The sequence below is a fragment of the Choloepus didactylus genome, chromosome 25 (genome assembly GCF_015220235.1).
Source record: "Choloepus didactylus isolate mChoDid1 chromosome 25, mChoDid1.pri, whole genome shotgun sequence".
NCBI classification, from domain to species: Eukaryota; Metazoa; Chordata; class Mammalia; order Pilosa; family Megalonychidae; genus Choloepus; species Choloepus didactylus.
Window position 1 is genome coordinate 3,564,676 of NC_051331.1, and position 18,851 is coordinate 3,583,526.

The window sequence follows — 18,851 nt, forward strand, 5'->3', positions numbered from 1 at the left end:
GAGATAGAAGGTTCTGGAGAGTCATGTTTGTCCGGGTCCCTCTCAGTGACTCGTATTCCCCCATTGACCTCTACAACCTGTGAGACCAGCAGCTTTTCTTGGGGTCGAGGGTTGGGGAAATGCCAGCCTCGGCGTGTCCTGCAGGGTGCACCTGCTCCGTCTCTGGTCTCCCACCCTCGCTGCCCACAGCAACCACCACTGGTGGCGCCGCGTCTCCTCGCTCAGGTCGCCTCCTCAGCCCCTCGGGTGCCCTGCTGACACTTCCTCTCCAGAAAGCCGCCTCTGCCCCTGCACACAGCTGTCACTGCAGCCACACCAGGAGCTCCCGTGCCCCGTGGGGGCCGAGGACGTGCACGTGCACACGGCACAGAGGTGCCAGCTCGGGTTGTCCTCCGCGGCGGGAAGCTAAGACCTGTAAACGCTAAGACGGGGATGGTAGGACCTGCCCCTGGTGACAGTTCTAGACCAGATTCGTTCTTGAGAAGGCTTTGAATTAAAAGCAAAACAGTGTCCTAAGTCCAAAAAAGAACTTTCAACAAAGATGACTTGTTCCAAGACAGGACAGTTTGCAAATGAGGTGTTTCCATTAGAAGGGCTAAGAGCTGGGGTCCCCCCACCCCGCCCCCAGCATCGAGTAGTCCCTGCTTGTCTTTGGGGTTCCTGGAGGGCTGGGCGGTGGGTCCCGGCTTGACAGCGTGAGAGGAGCCAACCCGTCACGTTTTCTGTCCTCAGGATTACTACAAGATCATCAAGACGCCCATGGATATGGGGACGATAAAGAAGCGCCTGGAGAACAACTATTACTGGAACGCTCAGGAATGTATCCAGGACTTCAACACCATGTTTACAAACTGCTACATCTACAACAAGGTGCGGGCGGGCGGCCCAGCCTTCTGGAGAGAGGGCCCGGGCAGGGATGCCGGCCACAGGCAAGGCCGGGGCTGACAGGAAGACGCCCGGGGAACGGCTGCAGTCTGCCTGGGGCGGTGGGGGCGGCCGCGTTGCACCTCCAAGCTGTCCTTGTTCACCTAAAGCTCGTGCTTCTGATGCCCTTGGACCGAGGGTGGCCGAGTGTGTCTGGTAGGGAGGGTGTGAGGGGGACAGTGAGCGCTCATGAGAAGCACGTCTGGAGGGTGGAACTTCCTGTCAGGAAGGGGCCACCTGCAGTGCCCTGTACCCAGGTGCACAGGCAGGGTGAGAGGAGGGGTCTGCTGCAGAGCTCAGCTGCCCGGGGCGGGCGTCCCTGGAGTGGCACATGTGGCTGTTGTCAACTCTCGGCCATGGGCATGAGCGTCCCCTTGGTCTCCCATGCAGACCTGAAGGTCACCTCCTAAACCCGTAGCCAGATAGTGTGCCCGGCTGCGCTGCGAAGCCAGATCATGTGTTTACAGTTCAGACCACAGACGCGATTAGAATCAACCCTTTCAAATAGAAGGGCCCTGGAGGGAGACACTGTACAAAGCTCAGCTTTTGGCCTCTGCTGGTGTGGTGGGTAGATGGCCTAGAAGAGATGGGTAGGCGAGTTTCTCAAGGCTTGCCAGGTTCTTTACAGTCTCCGCTCATCACTAGGCTTAGGTGGCCATTGTGCAGACCAGGAGGTTGTCAGTGCGGAGCTGGGTGGGACCAGCATGCTACAGAGGGGAAAGCAGGTGGGGCCACAGGGAACTGTGCCCCTGTTGGGGTATTTCCAGTAAAGGGGGTTTAAGGTGCCACGAGAGGGCTCCTGCCTCTGACTGGCTGAAGGTGTTTGATGCTTAAAGCCCCTGAAGGTTCCTTGGACAGGCCGTAACTCGAGGAGCTGCGAGGGGTTGTGAGGTGCCAGTGCCAGCACAGCACTCCTGAGGGAAAGGAGCCCCCCTGCCCTTGGGTAGCCTGGCCGGTCATGCTCTTTGAGATTCGGATTGGGAAAGGACCCAGACACCATGATCCCACTTTAGGGGGGCCATTTTCCGACTTTGACTCGTGTGTCTCCTCGTCCAGCCTGGAGATGACATCGTCTTAATGGCAGAAGCTCTGGAGAAGCTCTTCTTGCAAAAAATCAATGAACTACCCACAGAAGAAACTGAGATCATGATCGTCCAGGCCAAAGGAAGAGGACGTGGGAGGAAGGAAGCAGGTAGAGCACCCCCGGCGGCCCCACACTGAAGAGCCAGGGAGCCCTTGGTGTCCCAGGCCTTGGCCCCTTCCGCAGTCAGCTGAGGACTGGGCGTCGGGGGAAGACGGCTGCCATGGGGCACAGCTATAGAGAGGAGCAGCCCCTCTTAAGTTACTAGAATCTCCACACGTACACACACCCAGGGCCACAGTTGGCCTTAGCTTTCTCATGTTTGAGTAACTAACCTGACCAAATGCAATTTCAGTTCATCTCCCGGCCCTGGAGCCTTGAGGTCAGTTGATTTGAAACGTCTTCCTGGGCTGGTGTCAGAACCACACCAGCTTTTTGGTGCTCGGTCTCCTGGAGCCACGTTTTAGCCCTGGCCTGGCTCTGGCTTCGTGGCTCTGCTTAGCCCAGGGGCGGCTCTGTAGCAGGCAGCCTCGAGGGAGGGTTCCCTGAGGACCCGGGGGCAGCAGCCCAGGAGAAGTCGGCTCTGCTGACCACGGCTGCTGGGTCCTCCGTGCCTGGGGTGAGGGGTCTGCAGCCCAAGAGGTGGGGGTCTGTGGTGCCAGAAGCCCCAGGAGGGCCCAGTGCCCATGGAGGGTCATGGCTGGGGCACCCTGGGAAGCCAGGAGGGCAAGGCCTGCCTGGGAGCACGAGCTGCTCGAAGGCTTTCATCTCTCCAGTTAATGACTGACGGTGTGTTCCGTCCACCTCGGGCCCACAGGGACCGGCTCCTGTTCCCCAGGGTCTGACTTCCCTTTCTGTTTGCATCCGGCAGGGGCGGCGAAGCCTGGGTTGTCTGCAGTTCCCAACACGACACAGGCAGTGACCCCCCCGCAGACCCAGACCCCTCAGCCGAACCCGCCACCCATGCCAGCTGCCCCCCATGCCTTCCCCACCGTCACCCCAGACCTCATCGTGCAGACCTCCGTTGTGACGGTGGTGCCCCCCCAGCCCCTGCAGACACCCCCGCCAGTGCCCCCCCAGCCACTGCCGCCTCCTGTGCCGGCCCCCCAGCCTGTGCAGACCCACCCACCTGTCATCGCGGCCACCTCCCAGCCTGTGAAGGTGAGTGCTGTGACTGCAGGGGTGCATGGGTGCTTTCTATAGGGCCTCCCAGTACCCCGGGGGCTCCGGTTGCTTTCAGCTCTGTTCTGGAGCCTGAGTGGGGCCTGGCCCTGAGTCACGCTGTTTCCAAAGGGGCCTCTGGGTGAGCAGTCCTGGGAGAGGGTCCCCTGTGTTTGGACCTCCGCCCGGGGTCCGGCCTGGGGGGCTCTGACTGCACTGGCCCTGCCTGTGCTCCCCGCAGACCAAGAAGGGGGTGAAGAGGAAAGCAGACACCACCACGCCCACCACCATGGACCCCATTCACGAGCCGCCCTCGCTGCCCCCGGAGCCCAAGGTCACCAAGGTGGGCCCCCGGCGCGAGAGCAGCCGGCCCCTGAAGCCTCTGAAGAAGGACGCGCCCGACTCCCAGCAGCACCCGGTGCCAGACAAGAGTAGCAAGGTGTCCGAGCAGCTGCGGTGCTGCGGCGGCATCCTCAGGGAGATGTTCGCCAAGAAGCACGCGGCCTACGCCTGGCCTTTCTACAAGCCCGTGGACGTGGAGGCGCTGGGCCTGCACGACTACTGTGACATCATCAAGCACCCCATGGACATGAGCACCATCAAGGCAAGGGCCGGGGCCGGGGTGGGAGATTCTGGAACTGGGTGGGCCTGCCGTTCTGGGCCTGGCTTGCGCACGGCGTGTGCTCGAGTGAAGGCAGCAGCAGGTGCTCTCCGGCCCGGGCTTGCTCCTGCAGGTCCCCTTGTCCACCCACTGCTGAGAACTGGGCTGCCGGGTTGAACCCAGAGCCCCCCGGAGCTGCACGCCACCAGGCTCACGGAGCCTCTCTCATCTTTCCAGTCTAAGCTGGAGGCCCGGGAGTACCGTGACGCCCAGGAGTTTGGTGCTGACGTCCGACTCATGTTCTCCAACTGCTACAAGTACAACCCTCCCGACCACGAGGTGGTGGCCATGGCACGGAAGCTCCAGGTGAGGGCTTGGGGGGCGTGGAACGTTCCGGAGGTGCTGGGCTGGCAGGCTGTAGCCTGTCGCTCGCCTTGGTAAAAGGCCCGACTTGGGGTGGCTTGGGAATTTCACACTGGGCTCGTCAGCTGGCGGAGGCTGGAAGCCAGGGTCCCTACGTTTTTTGCCTCTGGCAAGAAGAGTGGGTGCCCTGGGCCAGTCTCGTGTGTCCTGCCCGGCAGATGCTGTCCCCCGGGCGTCTGCCCTGGAGCCTGCACCTCCTCCATTGGCCCCGGGCGGGGCGGCAGTCCTGGGTGGTCCCGGCCTTGTGCCCGAGCGCCTGGGGGTCAGAGCCCCAGTCTCCGCGTGGGAGGTGGGCAGTGGGTCACAGCGTCACGTCAGCCGACTCCCCTTGTATACTTAGAGAAAAAGAAAGTTAAATACGTCCTTGGCAGTGATTAGCTTTGACTAGTAAGGTGGGGCACGAAAACTCTGGAGAATCAAGTCAACACTTACTACTTCCTATAGTTATTCTTTTTCCCAGCTTTTAAAAATTGTACGTGTAAGGTAATAAATAACCCCGCTTGGCGCTTTTCTCCCAGGGGCGCTGGCTGCTCCTGCACTTGGGGCAGCCCACCCCCGCAGCATCCCGGGCCCTGTGCCACCCGCCCCCTCTCGTGGGCACTCAGGCACCAGCTCCTTGTTCTCTCGGGCTGCCTGCGGGGCTGGAGGGGGCACCTCCCCTGCTCCTGTGGCCTGCGTCCTGGTTGTCTAGGGGCACACTCCTACGTGAAGGTTTCAGGTTTCTGCTTGTTTGTTAGGTTTATTTTCTTGAGTGTTTTAGGAGGAGAGAGGCTCTCTCTTCGGCATGGCGCTGTCTTGATGCTTTCCTCACAAAGCTGTCCCTTCACCATTTGCTTCTCCATTTCCCACCCTTGCAACAGGTCGAACTGTGTGATTTTATTGCAATTTCCATGAGTTGCCGCCAGGTGGCAGTGGTGCCCTCCGATTGCCTGAGGTGGGCCCTCTGCCGGTGGAGATGGAGAGATGGGCAGGTGTAGACGACGGGTGGACAGACAGGCAGGTGGATGATGCTACATGGATGATGGTGGAGGGGCGGGTGGATGACGGGATAGAGCTGTCGTCGGTAGACAGGCGATAGGCGGGTAGTGGAGGCCCTGCCCTCCCCTGCCTCAGAAAGCCAGGGCTGGCCTTGCCCGGCCCCCCAGCCCCCCAGCCCTGCTCTCCGTCTTTCCTCGAGAGGACAGTTCCAGCGGCTCTTTTGAGTCAGAAAGAAAGAAGCGTCTTCCAGCATCTTCGGTGCCCTGTCTTCCTGATTCCTTAGTTTGGTTTTTCCAGGCCTCTGCTGGTCCCTTGTTCCATCTTCTCAACGGCTTCCTTTTCCAGCCGAGGCTTTGGGGTTTGGACGATTTGTGTTCTCCTCCTTCCGGGAGGAGGATGTATGTGCCCAGACTCGGGACCACTTAGGCGTTTGCACACGGCAGCCTCTTTGGCAGAAGGATTCACTTGAGATGTTTACTCCAGGCGTCAGGCTGGATGACACAAGGTCCTGGCCCCTCCAGAGGGTTCAGACAAGTGGCTGAAGCTACAGGCAGCTGTTGCCCGGGGCCCGCAGGGCTGGGCTCGGGGCCATGATGGGCAGGGAGGTCTGCTGTCAGCGGCCTTGGGGGCCCAGGGAGGCGGCTGTGTCCCTGTCCACACTGGGAGGGGCAAAGGTTATCAGCCTTAGCGGCAGGGTGGCCCGAGAGGGGTCGTAAGGGCTGCCCCTCCGGGAGGCCCTTGTTGTGTTGGGGGACGTGGGGCCCCCATGTTGTCCTGCTGAGGTGCCCGAGTACCGGCTATGGGCAGACGGACCTGCTGGCATGGACCTGCTGGCTCTTCCTCTGCCCCAGGATGGGGTCCTCCTGGAAAGCCTCCACCCGGTTTCCCCCCAGCCTCTGAATTCTGGGCTTGCAGAGAGCCCACATCCTACGGCCTGGCAGCCGTGGTCACTGAGACGGCGAGAAGCTTCCGCAGGGGCTCGGGGCAGAGGCCGGAGGCGGCCATGGCGGCACTGTCCTCCTCGTGTTTCTCTGGGAGTGAAGGCATTTAGGGAGTTGGCGAGCACCAGCAATCTATTCGGCTCCCAAGTCTGACTTTCAGAAACTTTTGCAGGTCTGGGGCAGCCTGCTGTCACGTTTACAGCAGGGAGAGAGAAACTGGGAAGTACGGGGCATCCTGCATGAGGCAGGCAGCTTTCAGGGGGTGCATGTGTGAGAACATGGCTGTGGGGGGGAGACCCACGGAGGGGGCTTTCCCTGTACCCCCTGCACCCCCCACGGGTGGCCAAGGATGAGCTGAGGTGGGGGTCTCCTTGGAGGGTGGCAGGTCTGCCTGCGGGTCTTTGGTTCCTATGGGCCCCCAGCCCCTGGGCACTTCTCTTTCATTAGATAGGGGCTTCGCCCCATGAAACTGATGGAGCCTGGGAGAGACAAGCTTCTCAAGGGCAGGGCTCACAGCTGTGGTCTGGAGTGCATTCCCCAGACACCCCCTCAGCTGAGCAGGGTACCCCAGCCCCTGGGCTGACACTCCCTCCCCACCAGCTGCCTCAGCCTGACTGGCTTCCTGTCTTGACCTGACAAGGGTCACAGCCCTTAGAGCATGGAAGGGGGCCTGTGAGGCTGCCCACATGGCCCAGGACCCCAGGGGGGTTGGCAGAGGCCAGGGACCCTCCGGGGCCAGGGCAGCGCCCACGGCCTCATCTCCATCCCATCCTCCTGTCATGGTGTCCAGGTGGCACTCCTTGGCCACTTCTTCCCCAGTGGCCTCCCGCTTCTCACCAACCGGTTCCCAGCACCTGCTTGCTTCCTCGGGGCTGCGCTGCTGCATGAGCCTGGGTTGTGCAGGGCTAGGGTCCTGCCCCCTGCCCCAGGGGGCCTCCGCACCACTGTGCACCCCCTTCCTGCTGGGCCCTCCCTGTGTGTGGCCTCCTCGTGCTCAGACCTGCCCAGGACTTGCTCCCAAGCTGGTCAGAAAGTTATGCAGCGACACCCGTAGACACCACTCGTCCTGCTGGCCGGGATGCAGTGCCACACTCGCAGGGGCCCCTGGGAGAGGCCGCCCCTTCTCCCTCACCTGCCAGCGAATGGGGAAATGGAGACTGTCTCCCGAGCCCCTGGCCCGATCCCACAGCCCTCCTCAGCTCCTCTCTGGAGCACCGGCACGCTCAGTGGAGGGCTCTTTCCGTTGTGCATGTTGCCATGAGGACCAGGTCACGCCAGGCTTTAGCGGGTCCTGAAATCCTTCCGGGACTCGGCCCCTGTCCTCCGTCCTCTGGGGCAGCCCCGGGTTGGTGTGGGGCCCCCAGGGGTAGGAAGTGACCTGGCAGCTGTGGGGAGGCAGTGCAGCCTGGTGGGAAGGGCTTGCCGCTCCCCGATTCCACGCTCCCACCGGCACCTATTCCCCTTTTCCACTGGGCTTGTGACTTCTTCAGTGGGAAGGAAGCTGTGGTCCTCCTGGTGTGAGACTGGGGTGCAGTGACCTGCCATGGAGCTTCTCCAGGTCCAGCCCTCCCCACTGTACCGGCACATGCACAGATATGCTCCACACGGCTCTGGCCCCCCGAGGGCTCCCCGAGACTGGGTCATGTGTCCCCTCACCTGGGCTTTCTGCAGGGCTGCACACTGGGCCTCCTGGGGGGGGGGTCCTGCCCTCTGACCCCCCAGGGCTCAGCAGCCCTTGGGGCCTGACTCCCTCCTCAGGACGTGTTCGAGATGCGCTTTGCCAAGATGCCTGATGAGCCCGAGGAGCCTATGGTGGCCGTCTCCTCCCCGGCTGTGCCGCCCCCTACCAAGGTGGCGGCCCCGCTCTCATCCAGCGACAGCAGCAGTGACAGCTCCTCGGACAGTGACAGCTCCACCGATGACTCCGAGGAGGAGCGGGCACAGCGCCTGGCCGAGCTGCAGGAGCAGGTGAGGGCGTGGGCTGGCGCTGCCCTGGTGCCCAGGTCTCCTCCAGGCTCAGCGCCAGCATTCCATCCCTCCAATCCCATGGGCCGGGTCTTCTGGAGAACTCCTCCCTCCTGGGCTGCGTGGCCCAGGCACTCCTGGCGGCCCTGGGAGCAAGCACAGTGGGCAGGGGTCGGGGGGGGGGGTGGGGGGCGCGTCGCAGCGGCTCCAGTCTCTTCCCACGCCCGGGGCTTCCTGGGTGTCCGTGTGCCCGGAGCAGGCCCGGGCAGCGGGAAAGGTGGCCCCAGCCCAAGCCCATCTCGTCTCGCCCGCAGCTGAAAGCCGTGCATGAGCAGCTCGCAGCCCTCTCGCAGCCCCAGCAGAACAAACCAAAGAAGAAGGAGAAAGACAAGAAGGAGAAGAAGAAGGAGAAGCACAAAAGGAAGGAGGAAGTGGAGGACAATAAGAAGAACAAAGCCAAGGAGCCTCCTCCCAAGAGGGCCAAGAAGAGCAGCAGCGGCAGCGCCAGGTCGGCCCCCCGTGCCCCCTCCCGCGCCCCCCCGCGCTGCATGATGGCCCCGGGCGGGGACGCCCCCCCTGACAGGCCCCGTCCGTCCCCCCCCCGCAGCAAGAAGGAGCCGGCGCCTGTGAAGAGCAAGCCGCCCCCCGCGGACGAGTCGGACGAGGAGGACAGGTGCAAGCCCATGTCCTACGAGGAGAAGCGACAGCTGAGCCTGGACATCAACAAGCTGCCGGGCGAGAAGCTGGGCCGCGTGGTGCACATCATCCAGTCCCGTGAGCCCTCCCTCAAGAACTCCAACCCCGACGAGATCGAGATCGACTTCGAGACCCTGAAGCCGTCCACGCTGCGGGAGCTGGAGCGCTACGTCACGTCCTGTCTGCGCAAGAAGCGGAGGCCGCAAGGTGCGGGGGCGGCCAGGGGGTGGGCGGCGTCCATGTCCCGATGTGGCCACTCTCTCGGGGTCCTGAGCCGGGTGCCGAGCAGCAGCTTGTCTCGCTCCCGGCTGCCTGCCACTCAGCGTCCCCCAGGGCCACCTCGGCCTCTGGGGCGGGGCCAGGAGGCAGGATCGCCGGCCCGGGCATGTGCTCAGAATGACGCATAGGGACAGGGCTGGGGCACTGGTCCTGCTCTGTTGCCCAGGGAGTCACATCTCTGCTTTCTCGGGTCCTCAGTAAATCCCGGTCGAGAGAGAAGTGGGGGCCCTGCGCGGGCTCGGGTGGGTGCGTGTGGCCAGCTGCCCCCTCCAGGCCCTCCTGACGCTGCCCCGTGGCTCTGCTTGCAGCAGAGAAGGTTGACGTGACCGCCGGCTCCTCCAAGGTCAAGGGCTTCTCGTCCTCCGAGTCAGAGAGCACCAGCGAGTCCAGCTCCTCGGATAGCGATGACTCCGAAACAGGTCAGGCTCTCACCCAGAGCACCCCTACGCCCCTCTCCTTCCGCACAGGCTGTGCGCCAGGCGCCAGCTCAGTCCCAGCGCCAGAGACGTGGCCGTGGCAGCTAGCTGTGCCCTTCGTCCATCCGTCCATCCACAGCGTTTGCTCTCACCAGGGTTGGCAGGTAGCGTTGCCTGTCCTCTAACGGGCCTGGGCCGGGAGGGCAGAACCGCAGGCTTTGAGGACAAGTCTGTGGTGTTCTGGGTAGGCCTGGGGGGAGGCGTCCACCGGACATGGCCCGGCCTCTTGGCCCAGAGGCTGCCCTGCACCCCGCAGCCTCCGAGTTGCGGGGCCCTAGTTGGTCCCAGTGCAGGTGCTCCTGGTTCTGTCTGCTGTGGACATGATCCTGGTCCGTGCATGGTCCTCTCTCTTCTCCATGCCCCGTGGGCTCTGCTGGGTTGTCCTGAGCCTCTCTCTGGGGCAGCAGCGTTGGTGGCAGAGATGGGGCAGGCCGGGGGCTGGGCAGCCTGGCGGCAGCCTCTGCCAGCTGTGCTAAGAGCGGGCAGGGAGCCCTGGGACATGAACCCACAGTTGGGGGGCATCTGCCGTCCACTTGGCCCGACTGTGATATTCTCTTCCTGGTAGGAACTAAGTAACAAACCCGTCTAACCCGTCAGGGAGGTGACGAGGCTTGGGCCAAGGAGGCACATGGGTCGCTTCCGTGGACAGGAGAGTGGCACCCGCTGCTGCGGGCTGTGGCCCAGGCCGTGTGGGCCTCTTCCGGATCCCTCTTCCCTGCTCCTGGGGTGGTGGCATGGAGGGCGGCTCCCCAGTGAGGGAGGGCGGGCTCCACCTGGGGTGGGCTGCACGCGTCTCCGGGATGTCTGTCTGTCCTGGGCTGCCTTGATTTTCACAGGCTGAGTGAGATGATGGCCCTGGAGGCCTCCCCCACACAGGTTGCCCCAGCAGCACCCCAAAACCATCCCGTGTTGCTCGTTTTCTCCACGGGCCAGCAGGGGGCACCGGTCACACGCCTGCCTGGGGAGCGCCGGGCTCAAGCCCCGACCACCCACCCTCCTCCGGGTGGCGGCTGGCACCTCGCGCGTGTCCCCACGGGCTGCTCCTGGAGACGGCAGGGCCCTGGAGGTTGTCGGCCCACGCCTGGCCACGGGCCGCGACTGGCATGTCACTTGTCCCAGGGTCTCTGCCGTTGCTGCGTTCGTTTTCCTTGATTTTTTCACTCTCTCCCTTTTAAAGAAAGGGGGAAGGTTGTGCAGCGAGTCTTCTGAGCCCCAGGAGGAGGCTGCCTCGCCCTTGTCCGGGGCCCCTCTCCGGCCCGTCTTCCCCATCCTGGCAGCAGGCCCTGACCGGAGGCTTCCCTTCTGCGTGGCGGGGTCCTCCGGCCAGGTGCCCCTGCTCCCGCGGGGGAGGCCTTGTGTGTGCTCCGTGCATGCAGCTCCAATGCGGGTGCTCCTAAGTTCCCTGCCTCTGTCTTGCATGGGAAATCTGGGTCCCACCCCCTGAGCAGGCAGGCCGGCCCCACAGCAGCTGCTCTGGGGTGGGCAGGCGGACGGACAGATGGAGCCGGGAGCCCGAATCCATGTCCAGTTCCAGGCAGCCCTTCCTTGGGGGGAGCGGGCGGGGGGCAGGAGGCATCGAAGATATTTCCCTTTGGTCTTTCGGGCTGAATTGTTTTGCCCTCCCTGCCTGTGTTTTCACTTGGATTGGAGCCAAAATTCTTGAATGGGCCTATTTTTGTCCCTTGTACTAAGGGTCGGCTGTGCTGACACTGCCCCAAGACAATCACCGAAAGAAACCGAACGGGCCCTGAGTTGGGGCAGGGGTTGGGGGGCACGGACATGGTTCCCAAGCCCTCCTGGGGCAGTTGCCCCCAGCTGGAGCCTCCGGTCAGATCAGGGACCAGTAGACAGGGGAGGGGGCGGCTGCCTCCCCGGCTGATCCCAGGGCCCTGGGTGCCCCCTCCCTGCAGCAGCACCCAAGCCCCACCGCCTCCTCCCGTGCAGCTCTCCCTGGCAGCGTGGCCTCTCCGTGCGCTTAGGTCTGCCCTGACCCGGGCCTGTCTGCAGCCCCACTGTGGAGTGGGCAGGGATCGGCAGGGCTGGGGCCCGGGCCCCTGGTCCCGAGTGCATCCGAGGGCTCGCCTTCCAGCTTTCACCTCATGGGGCTGGGCAGCCACTCGCAGGCTTTCCGGACTGGGGGCCCAGCTCAGATGCTCGCGGGGGCCCCTCCCCTTGCCGCCACCCCCAGCCCCCTCAGCCACCTGGTGGGGTCAGGCGGAGGGAGGATCTTGGACTCAGACCTGGCTTCTGGCTGCCACAGGACGCACTCCAGCTATTTTGGTCTCCCATTTCCCTTTCCCAGAGCTGGAGTGCATGGGTGTTTCTTCATAGCTCCAGGGGAAAGAGGAATGCTAGATGCTTGGGAAAGATTGGAGCTGGAGAGTGCAGACGGAGGCCATGGCGCGTTTCTAGCGGGCCAGCAGCCTCGGCTTCCCGGTCCCCAGGGTCCCTGGGGCTGCAGCTGGAGCGGCTCTGGGGCTCCGCGGCCCCGGCTTTCCCACGCGAGCTCTGCGCCTGCAGGGGCTGTGCCCGGCCGCCTCCCCACTGTCCACACCCTGGTCAGCTCCAGCCACGGGGTGCCCCGGAAAGGAGGGCTATTTATTTATTCTGCTTCTCTTCCTTAACAGCGTATGTAACTGAATCCCCTTTTCGTGGTTCGTGTTGTTTTGGGAGTTGCAGGAATGTGGGGATGAAGCCTTTCGGCAGGAGGTTTTGCTCTCAGAGCTTCTTTCGGTGGGGAGGTGGTTCCCCTTGCTCTGCATAGGCCAGGGTCCTGCCCCACCCCCAGCCCCCAGGGCCAGACAGCACAGAATACCCGCCCCGAAAGGAAGTGAGCTGAGCCCACCAGGGGTGCCTGGTGGGGTGAGCAGAGCAGGCTGGGTGTCCCGGACCCAGAGTGAACAGGGCAGGAGGCTGCGGAGAGCGGCTCTGGGACGGCAGAGGGAAGTGCCAGCACGCAGGGAGCCGTGGGCCGCGTTCGTGGAGGCCGTTGTTGGTCCAGAACCTTCCCGAGGCTCCGGGCGCTGGGGAAGCGGGGCCTGCCTGGGGCCGGGGCACCCTGCAGGCTCTGACCCTCGGACGGGGTGGCCTGGAGCCCGCGCGTCTCACGCTGGTTTCTCTCTCCCTCTGCGTAGGTCCCGTCTAATCCCTGGACACGGACTCTTAATAAAAACGGTCTTCAGTTCCAGATCCTTCCCAGCAAGCTATAGCTTAAGTCCCTTTCCTCCGTGAAAGGGCCAGGACTCCATCAAGTTACGAAATTCCTCAGAGCCTGGGGCCTGTCCCGGGGGTGGATTAAGTCCGTCAAGCCCTGCGCCCAGCTCCGCCTGTGGGCAGGCGCCTCCCTGGGTGGGCGATGGGAGCCCCCTCCCCGCCCCGGGCATGGCCCCCACGGGCGCTCCGTCTCCATCCTCCCTCTCCCGGGGACTCTGACCTAGCCGCTTCCCGCCGGGACCCTGCACTGACGTTAGTCCAGGGAAGATTTTATTCTGCCTTAAGGAAGAACTCTAACATCTAGAGGTTTCCCAGACGAGCACGGGGCTTTGGCGACGAGGCCCCTGGCCGCTCGGAGCCACCACACCTTCTCTCTGGTGCCCGCAAGGCTGTCCCCTGCCACAGCTGACCCGCGGCCTCCGGAGCCTTCCTTCTGTCTGGACAATCCCAGTTCTTTCCAGAAGGTTGAGTTACCTGTCGTGCGTTCTCTCAACTTCTTTGGCCTCTTCCCAGGTCACACAGGGCAGGTGCCTCCCCACCCCTCTCCCAGGCAGGTAGAAGCAGGTGCGCATTCCGCACCCCTCAGACCCAGCTTCCTGGGCAGGTGCTGCTGGGTGGTGGCGAGGGAGCCCCAGGGCACCCACACCGGCCCAGCGCCCCACCTCCTGGCAGGGCAGGGCCATCCCCCCCCAGGCTCCAGAGCTCGGCATGCTGCCAGGTGGCGGCCAGGGCACTGCAGCCCCCCACCCCGTCCCATAGAACCACTGTGGCTCGTCTCCAAGGTGGACGTCTCCCGTCCCCTCACGTGCGACAGCCACCAGAGGGGGCGGGCATGCAGGGAGGCCACACCGCCCAGTTCCCAGGGGCTTCGGACAGGCGTTTTTACTCTAAAAATCAACACCAGCCCATTTTTAGTCATGAACCCAGCATCTCAACAGAAAAACCGCCTGACGTGAGGTGTCCCTGTGGGCCAGCATCCGGGTCTCGGGGAGCTTCTCCCCAGGCGCTTGGCCGCAGCCACCCTCGGGCACTGGCCCGGCCTTGGCCTTGGGGCCGTCCACTGCCAGGCCGCTCTGTTTGCCAAACAGACTCTTTTGAGCGGCTGTTTGGCCTTTGCCTGACGTGTTCTTGGCGCGGTGCGGCCGGGGCGTGCGCAGCTTCATGCCCGGAGATTCCCAGGACTGGGGAGAGCTGCTGGCGTTGTCCCTGGGAAGACTCGCATTGTCTGGGAACTCCGGTGATGTGGGTCCCATGGTGCCGGGCGCGCACGGGTCCGACTTTGCGCCTGAGGGCTCCTCTCTGGCCCTCGGAAGGCGAGCGCTTTCTGGACTTGGTGGGAGTTGGACTCTCTGTTTCAGGCATGTCCTGTCTCCGTTCCTGTCCCCACGGCACAGCTGGGGCTGCTGCTCAGGGCCTCCCGTCCGCTCACGTGGGTCCCAGCCGCCCTCCTCCCCTGCCCTCCCGCCTCCAGCCCGTCTCCTTCACTTCCTGGGGGCCGGGGAGGGTAGCCATCAGTGTTTCTACCAGACTTCACCAAAACGTTTTGATTCTCTGTACGATTGCCATCCTGTATAAAGCTGAAATCTGTGTCGAGTTCAAGATTGTCATGGAATAAAGATGTCATAGCACTTAAGGTCATCTCTATGTAACCCTTCTTAGGGAGCTGTGGGGGGCGTCTTGGGGTTGGTGTGTTGTGAGCTGGGCACCCCGCCTCAGCCTCCCAGCGGCACCAGGGTCCAACGCGGCTGCCCAGAACAGGCGCCAGCCGCTGCCCTCCTCCAGTCGCCTCTCGGCCGCAGCCACCCTGGCACCATCTGCCCCAGTTTCTGTTTCTGGGGATCAGCGTGGGGAAAGGGCCCCATTCTGGAGAGGGGGTCCCAGGCCTTTCTCCCTCGCTCTGAGCTCGGATGACCCCTGAGGCTGGGGCCTCCGCATGCAGCTGTGCCCGGCGTCGTCTGGTCCCTTTGATTCTGGGGCCTTCTGGCATCTGTCCCCAACAACACCCTGTGGCTTTGCAAAGGCATCCCCCCACCCCCACCTCCCCCGCCGCAGTCCATGTTCCTCTCCCCAGGAGCATACGGTTACCCTCAGAGCTGCAAATCCCATCTCGGGGCACCGCTGGGGTCCGGCTTTGGGGTTAGGGCCCCCCCCCCCACAAAGTGCTGGCATTGGTGCAGGGCCACGTGCCTGTCGATGTTGGGCTGTTCCAGCATCTGGTCCCTCTCCACCCACCCCGTGGCTGCCACCCCTGGAGGGCCATGAATGTCACAGAAGCAGCCCTGAGGGGCAGCCACCCCACTTTGGTCGAAGCCTGTGCCCTCCAGCACCAGCAGCAGGGGTCGGCTCGCGGGCTCGGGGAGAGCCAGGCCGAGCGAGCCCCTGAGCGCTGGGGCTTGCAGGGCACCCATGTAGCTGAAGCCCCTTTGCATGTGCCTCTGGGGCTGGTACACCCAGGGACATGTCCACCGGCCTCCTCCCTGCAGCCCAGCTGAGCGGTGCGGGGCGGCCCGGAAGCGCCTCGCCATCCCTCAGCGAGGCAGTGGCCCCTGCTGGCAGCATGTGGGGCTTCGGCCCCCACAGCCCATCTCGGCTTCTCCTTGGGAGGTGGGGTAGGGCCTTCCAGGGCTCAGCGCAGCTGGGTCTTAGCTGCATGGCTCTGGGCACGTTCCCTCAGCCACCCTTTCTTATCCATCCAGTGGGCATCATTGTTCTCAGCGTCTCGGGTCATTCCAAGACTGAGTGTTTAGGGCATCAAATCTTGCAGGTGTGCACAGTCCGCGCCCAGAGCACAGGGCCAGGTCTCCCGGTTCTCCTTGCGGGGGGCCCAAAGCGTGCAGGGGAGGTTTGCTCAAAGTCCTAGCCCTGGTCCTCAGACCCCCCAAGCTGGGCCCCGGGAATCCCAGGCCTCACCCGCCACCTCCCTCTCGGTGCCGCCAAGCCCTCCCGAGCTTGCTGTTTTCTGCTCTCTGCACCCCCGTCCAGCCTGCATTTGTCTCCCCCAGAGCCTCACCTCCTTCTCCCTTTCTCTGCAGAGTTGGCGCCAAAGTCCAAAAAGAGGGGGGCACCCAGCAAGGGAGCAGAAGAAGGTACGTGGTGTCTGTCCTGTGTCCAGCAGTCTTTGGGGCCCCCAGGGCCCCCCAGGTTTGGCCCAGCGTGGTCTGACACCACCCTGTCTCTCTGTCCGTCTGCAGCACCATCACCACCACCATCCACAGATGCAGCAGGCCCCGGCTCCAGTGGCCCCTCCACCACCCCCGCCACCTCCGCAGCAGCAGCCCCCGCCACCCCCACCCTCCCTGCCACAGCAGGCGGCCCCCACCCTGAAGGCCTCGCCCCCTCCCTTCCTGGCCGCCCAGGTGCCTGTCCTGGAGCCGCAGCTCCCGGGCAGTGTCTTCGACCCTGTTGGCCACTTCACGCAGCCCATCTTGCACCTGCCGCCCCCCGAGCTGCCCCCGCACCTGCCCCAGCCGCCTGAGCACAGCACTCCGCCCCCCCTCAACCAGCACGCCGTGGTGTCTCCTCCAGGTGAGCTGGCAGTCAGATGGGGGGACCTGAGGCAGGCCTGCTCAGTGAGAAAGACGGGGCCCTCTGCCCTCCACAGTGCTCCACCCCAGTGGACGAGCTTCCACGGAGCCAGGGTGTGGGCGACTAGGGCGATGGCAATGGCGCGGGGGTCCGTCTGGGGCTTGGGGGAGGGGTGAGTGTTATCATCTGGCCAAGGAGAAAAGGGAGAGGGCCAGGAGAATGTGGGGTGCACGGAGCTCGGGGGGACCTGTGGGCCTGGGGTTCTGCTGGAGGGACACCCATCGGGGGTCGGGGCGGGGGGTCCTCACCGTGCACGGCTCTTGTCCTTGCAGCTTTGCACAACGCACTGCCCCAGCAGCCCTCGCGGCCCAGCAACCGAGCCGCCGCCCTGCCCCCCAAGCCCACCCGGCCGCCGGCCGTGTCGCCCGCCCTGGCCCAGCCACCCCTGCTCCCGCAGCCGCCCCAGGTGCTGCTGCAGGATGAGGAGCCGCCCGCCCCGCCCCTCACCTCCATGCAAGTGCAGCTCTACCTGCAGCAGCTGCAGAAGGCGCAGCCCCCCCACCCCACTGCTCCCTTCCGTGAAGGTGCAGTCCCAGCCCCCGCCCCCCCCTGCCGCCCCCGCCACACCCTCCCGGGCAGCAGCCCCCGCCCCCACCCCAGCCCCAGCCGCCCCCACCGCCGCAGCACCAGCCCCCACCCCGGCCCGTGCACATGCAGCCCCTGCCATTCCCGGCCCACATCCAGCAGCCCCCGCCACCCCCCGGCCAGCAGCCCCCCCACCCGCCCCCCAGCCAGCAGCCGCCCCCGCCGCCGCCGGCCAAGCCTCAGCAAGTCATCCAGCATCACCCTTCGCCCCGGCACCACAAGGCGGACCCCTACGCCACAGGTAAGTGCACACTGCCCCTGGGGTCTGGGGCGGGGGGTGCAGGGGCTTGGAGCTTTGTCCCCAGGGAGCCCCAAAGGTCAGCTTGTGCTTTGGGCTGTGGCGGGCACAGAGCCCAGCCTTGACGGCCTGGGGTGGCTGGGGGTTGGCAGCTGCAAAGTGTGGCTTCCCCAGGCATTGGTTCTGCTTGCAAACTGGGGTCAGGGCCCAGAATGAGGTTCCTGTGAGCCCTTTTTCCGAGTCCACAGTCGTGAGTTACATGCAGGCTAGGATGGAGGGCTCAGGAGCCCGGAGGAGGTACCCAACCCACCTCTTGGGGGTGGGGGGAGCAGTCAGGGTGGGCTTCCTGGAGAAATAGACCAGTGTGGGGAGTGAGGTTCCACCTGAGGGCTGCCCCAGGCTGTTGCTGCCGTTTAGGAACAGGTGGGCTCTGCTCATGGGGTGGTGAGGCCCCCTGCAGAGCCAGGCCTATGTCAGAGAGGGTAGAGGCTGCAGTTCGAGGAAGATGCTGGGGCACCCTGCCGGGCTCTCAGTGTCCAAGCACAGGGTGGCAGTGGGCCCTGGACTGGTGCTGCGTGTGATAGCCAGGCAGGGACCCGGCTGCGGCATGCCAGGGGTACTGTGGCAAGCAGGGAGCCGAGAGCAGCTGTCCATCCTCCCTGGGAAAGCTGGCCTGGGTGTCGGCCAGCTGCACAGCTGCCCTGGTTCCCACTCTCGAGCAAGGGCTGGGGGCTTCAAGACCCCTGGTCTCCCTGTTCTGAACCGAGGTGAGCGTGTCATGGGGTGCTGGCAGCGGAGCGAGCCCTGGCCTGAGGGGCCCACAGCAGGACTGGGGCCGAGGCACAGGTGGCAGGGACGCAGGGAGGCCCCTCGCAGGGGTCCCGGTGGTGGGGTCGACAAGGATGAGACCTGGCTAGCCGGCCCAGCACCCAGCACCTGTACAGTGCCAGTGAAGCTGGGGCGAGAGGCCTGCATGCTGGGCCCTTCCTTCCTGGGGAAGGGGCCGCCAGGTGGGTGAGCCGGCCCACTTCCCACAGAGGCTGGGCGAGCTCCCCGACCCATTCTACCAGCCCTGCCCTGGGGGGAGCAGGCGCCTGGGCAGGGGCTGCCACAGGGAAGGCCTCCTCCAGCCTGTCCCCACCGGGGATCGGGGCCTGGGCCCTAGGGGAGCACCAGGGAGCCGCCCCCAGGCAGGCCAAGGGCGTGGTTTCACTGATGCCAGGCTCTTACCCCGGGCTGCTTGATAGAAACATCTAGAGAGCTTCACAGAACCCCAGTGCCACCACCCCATTCTCTGCCAGAGGGATCGGGAGCTACGTGGGTTTTAACAGGCTCTGATTCTTAGAGCACTCTGAGGGTTTACAGAAAGTGGAGCAGATGGTACGAGGAATTCTCAGCGGGCCCCCTCGCGCAGTTCCCATTGGCCTTGCCTTTGCGTGGGTCATGTTTTGTTGAGACGTTGTTGCTAACCCCAGCACAGGCCGCCGCAGGGCTCCCTGCGTGACAGGCCCATAGGCTTTTGCAAGTGCGTCCTGCCTCATGTCCCCCTCGCAGTGCTGCGCAGAAGCCTCTCACTGCCCTGAGCCCGAGACTGCTCGCGCCCCATCCTCTCCTCCCGGCGCCCACCCACCCCTGAGCCCCAGCAGCCTCTGCCCTGTTTCCCATCTCTAGTCTCCCCTTTTCAGAAGGGGGGTTAGGCCGTGCG

The 18,851-nt window shown here is 64.4% G+C and overlaps 1 protein-coding gene across 1 annotated transcript in view; it reads left to right on the plus strand.

Moving 5' to 3' along the window:
• Positions 1-18,851, plus strand: part of BRD4 (bromodomain containing 4) — a 58,634-nt gene that overhangs the window by 36,662 nt on the left and 3,121 nt on the right. Inside the window, 15 exon segments of the mRNA XM_037818634.1 lie at positions 733-870; positions 1,981-2,116; positions 2,877-3,166; positions 3,408-3,770; positions 4,005-4,133; positions 7,868-8,077; positions 8,389-8,582; positions 8,682-8,977; positions 9,358-9,468; positions 15,771-15,796; positions 15,798-15,824; positions 15,930-16,263; positions 16,596-16,816; positions 16,818-16,865; positions 16,867-17,149. Coding sequence (XP_037674562.1) covers positions 733-870; positions 1,981-2,116; positions 2,877-3,166; positions 3,408-3,770; positions 4,005-4,133; positions 7,868-8,077; positions 8,389-8,582; positions 8,682-8,977; positions 9,358-9,468; positions 15,771-15,796; positions 15,798-15,824; positions 15,930-16,263; positions 16,596-16,816; positions 16,818-16,865; positions 16,867-17,149 — 2,806 coding nt within the window.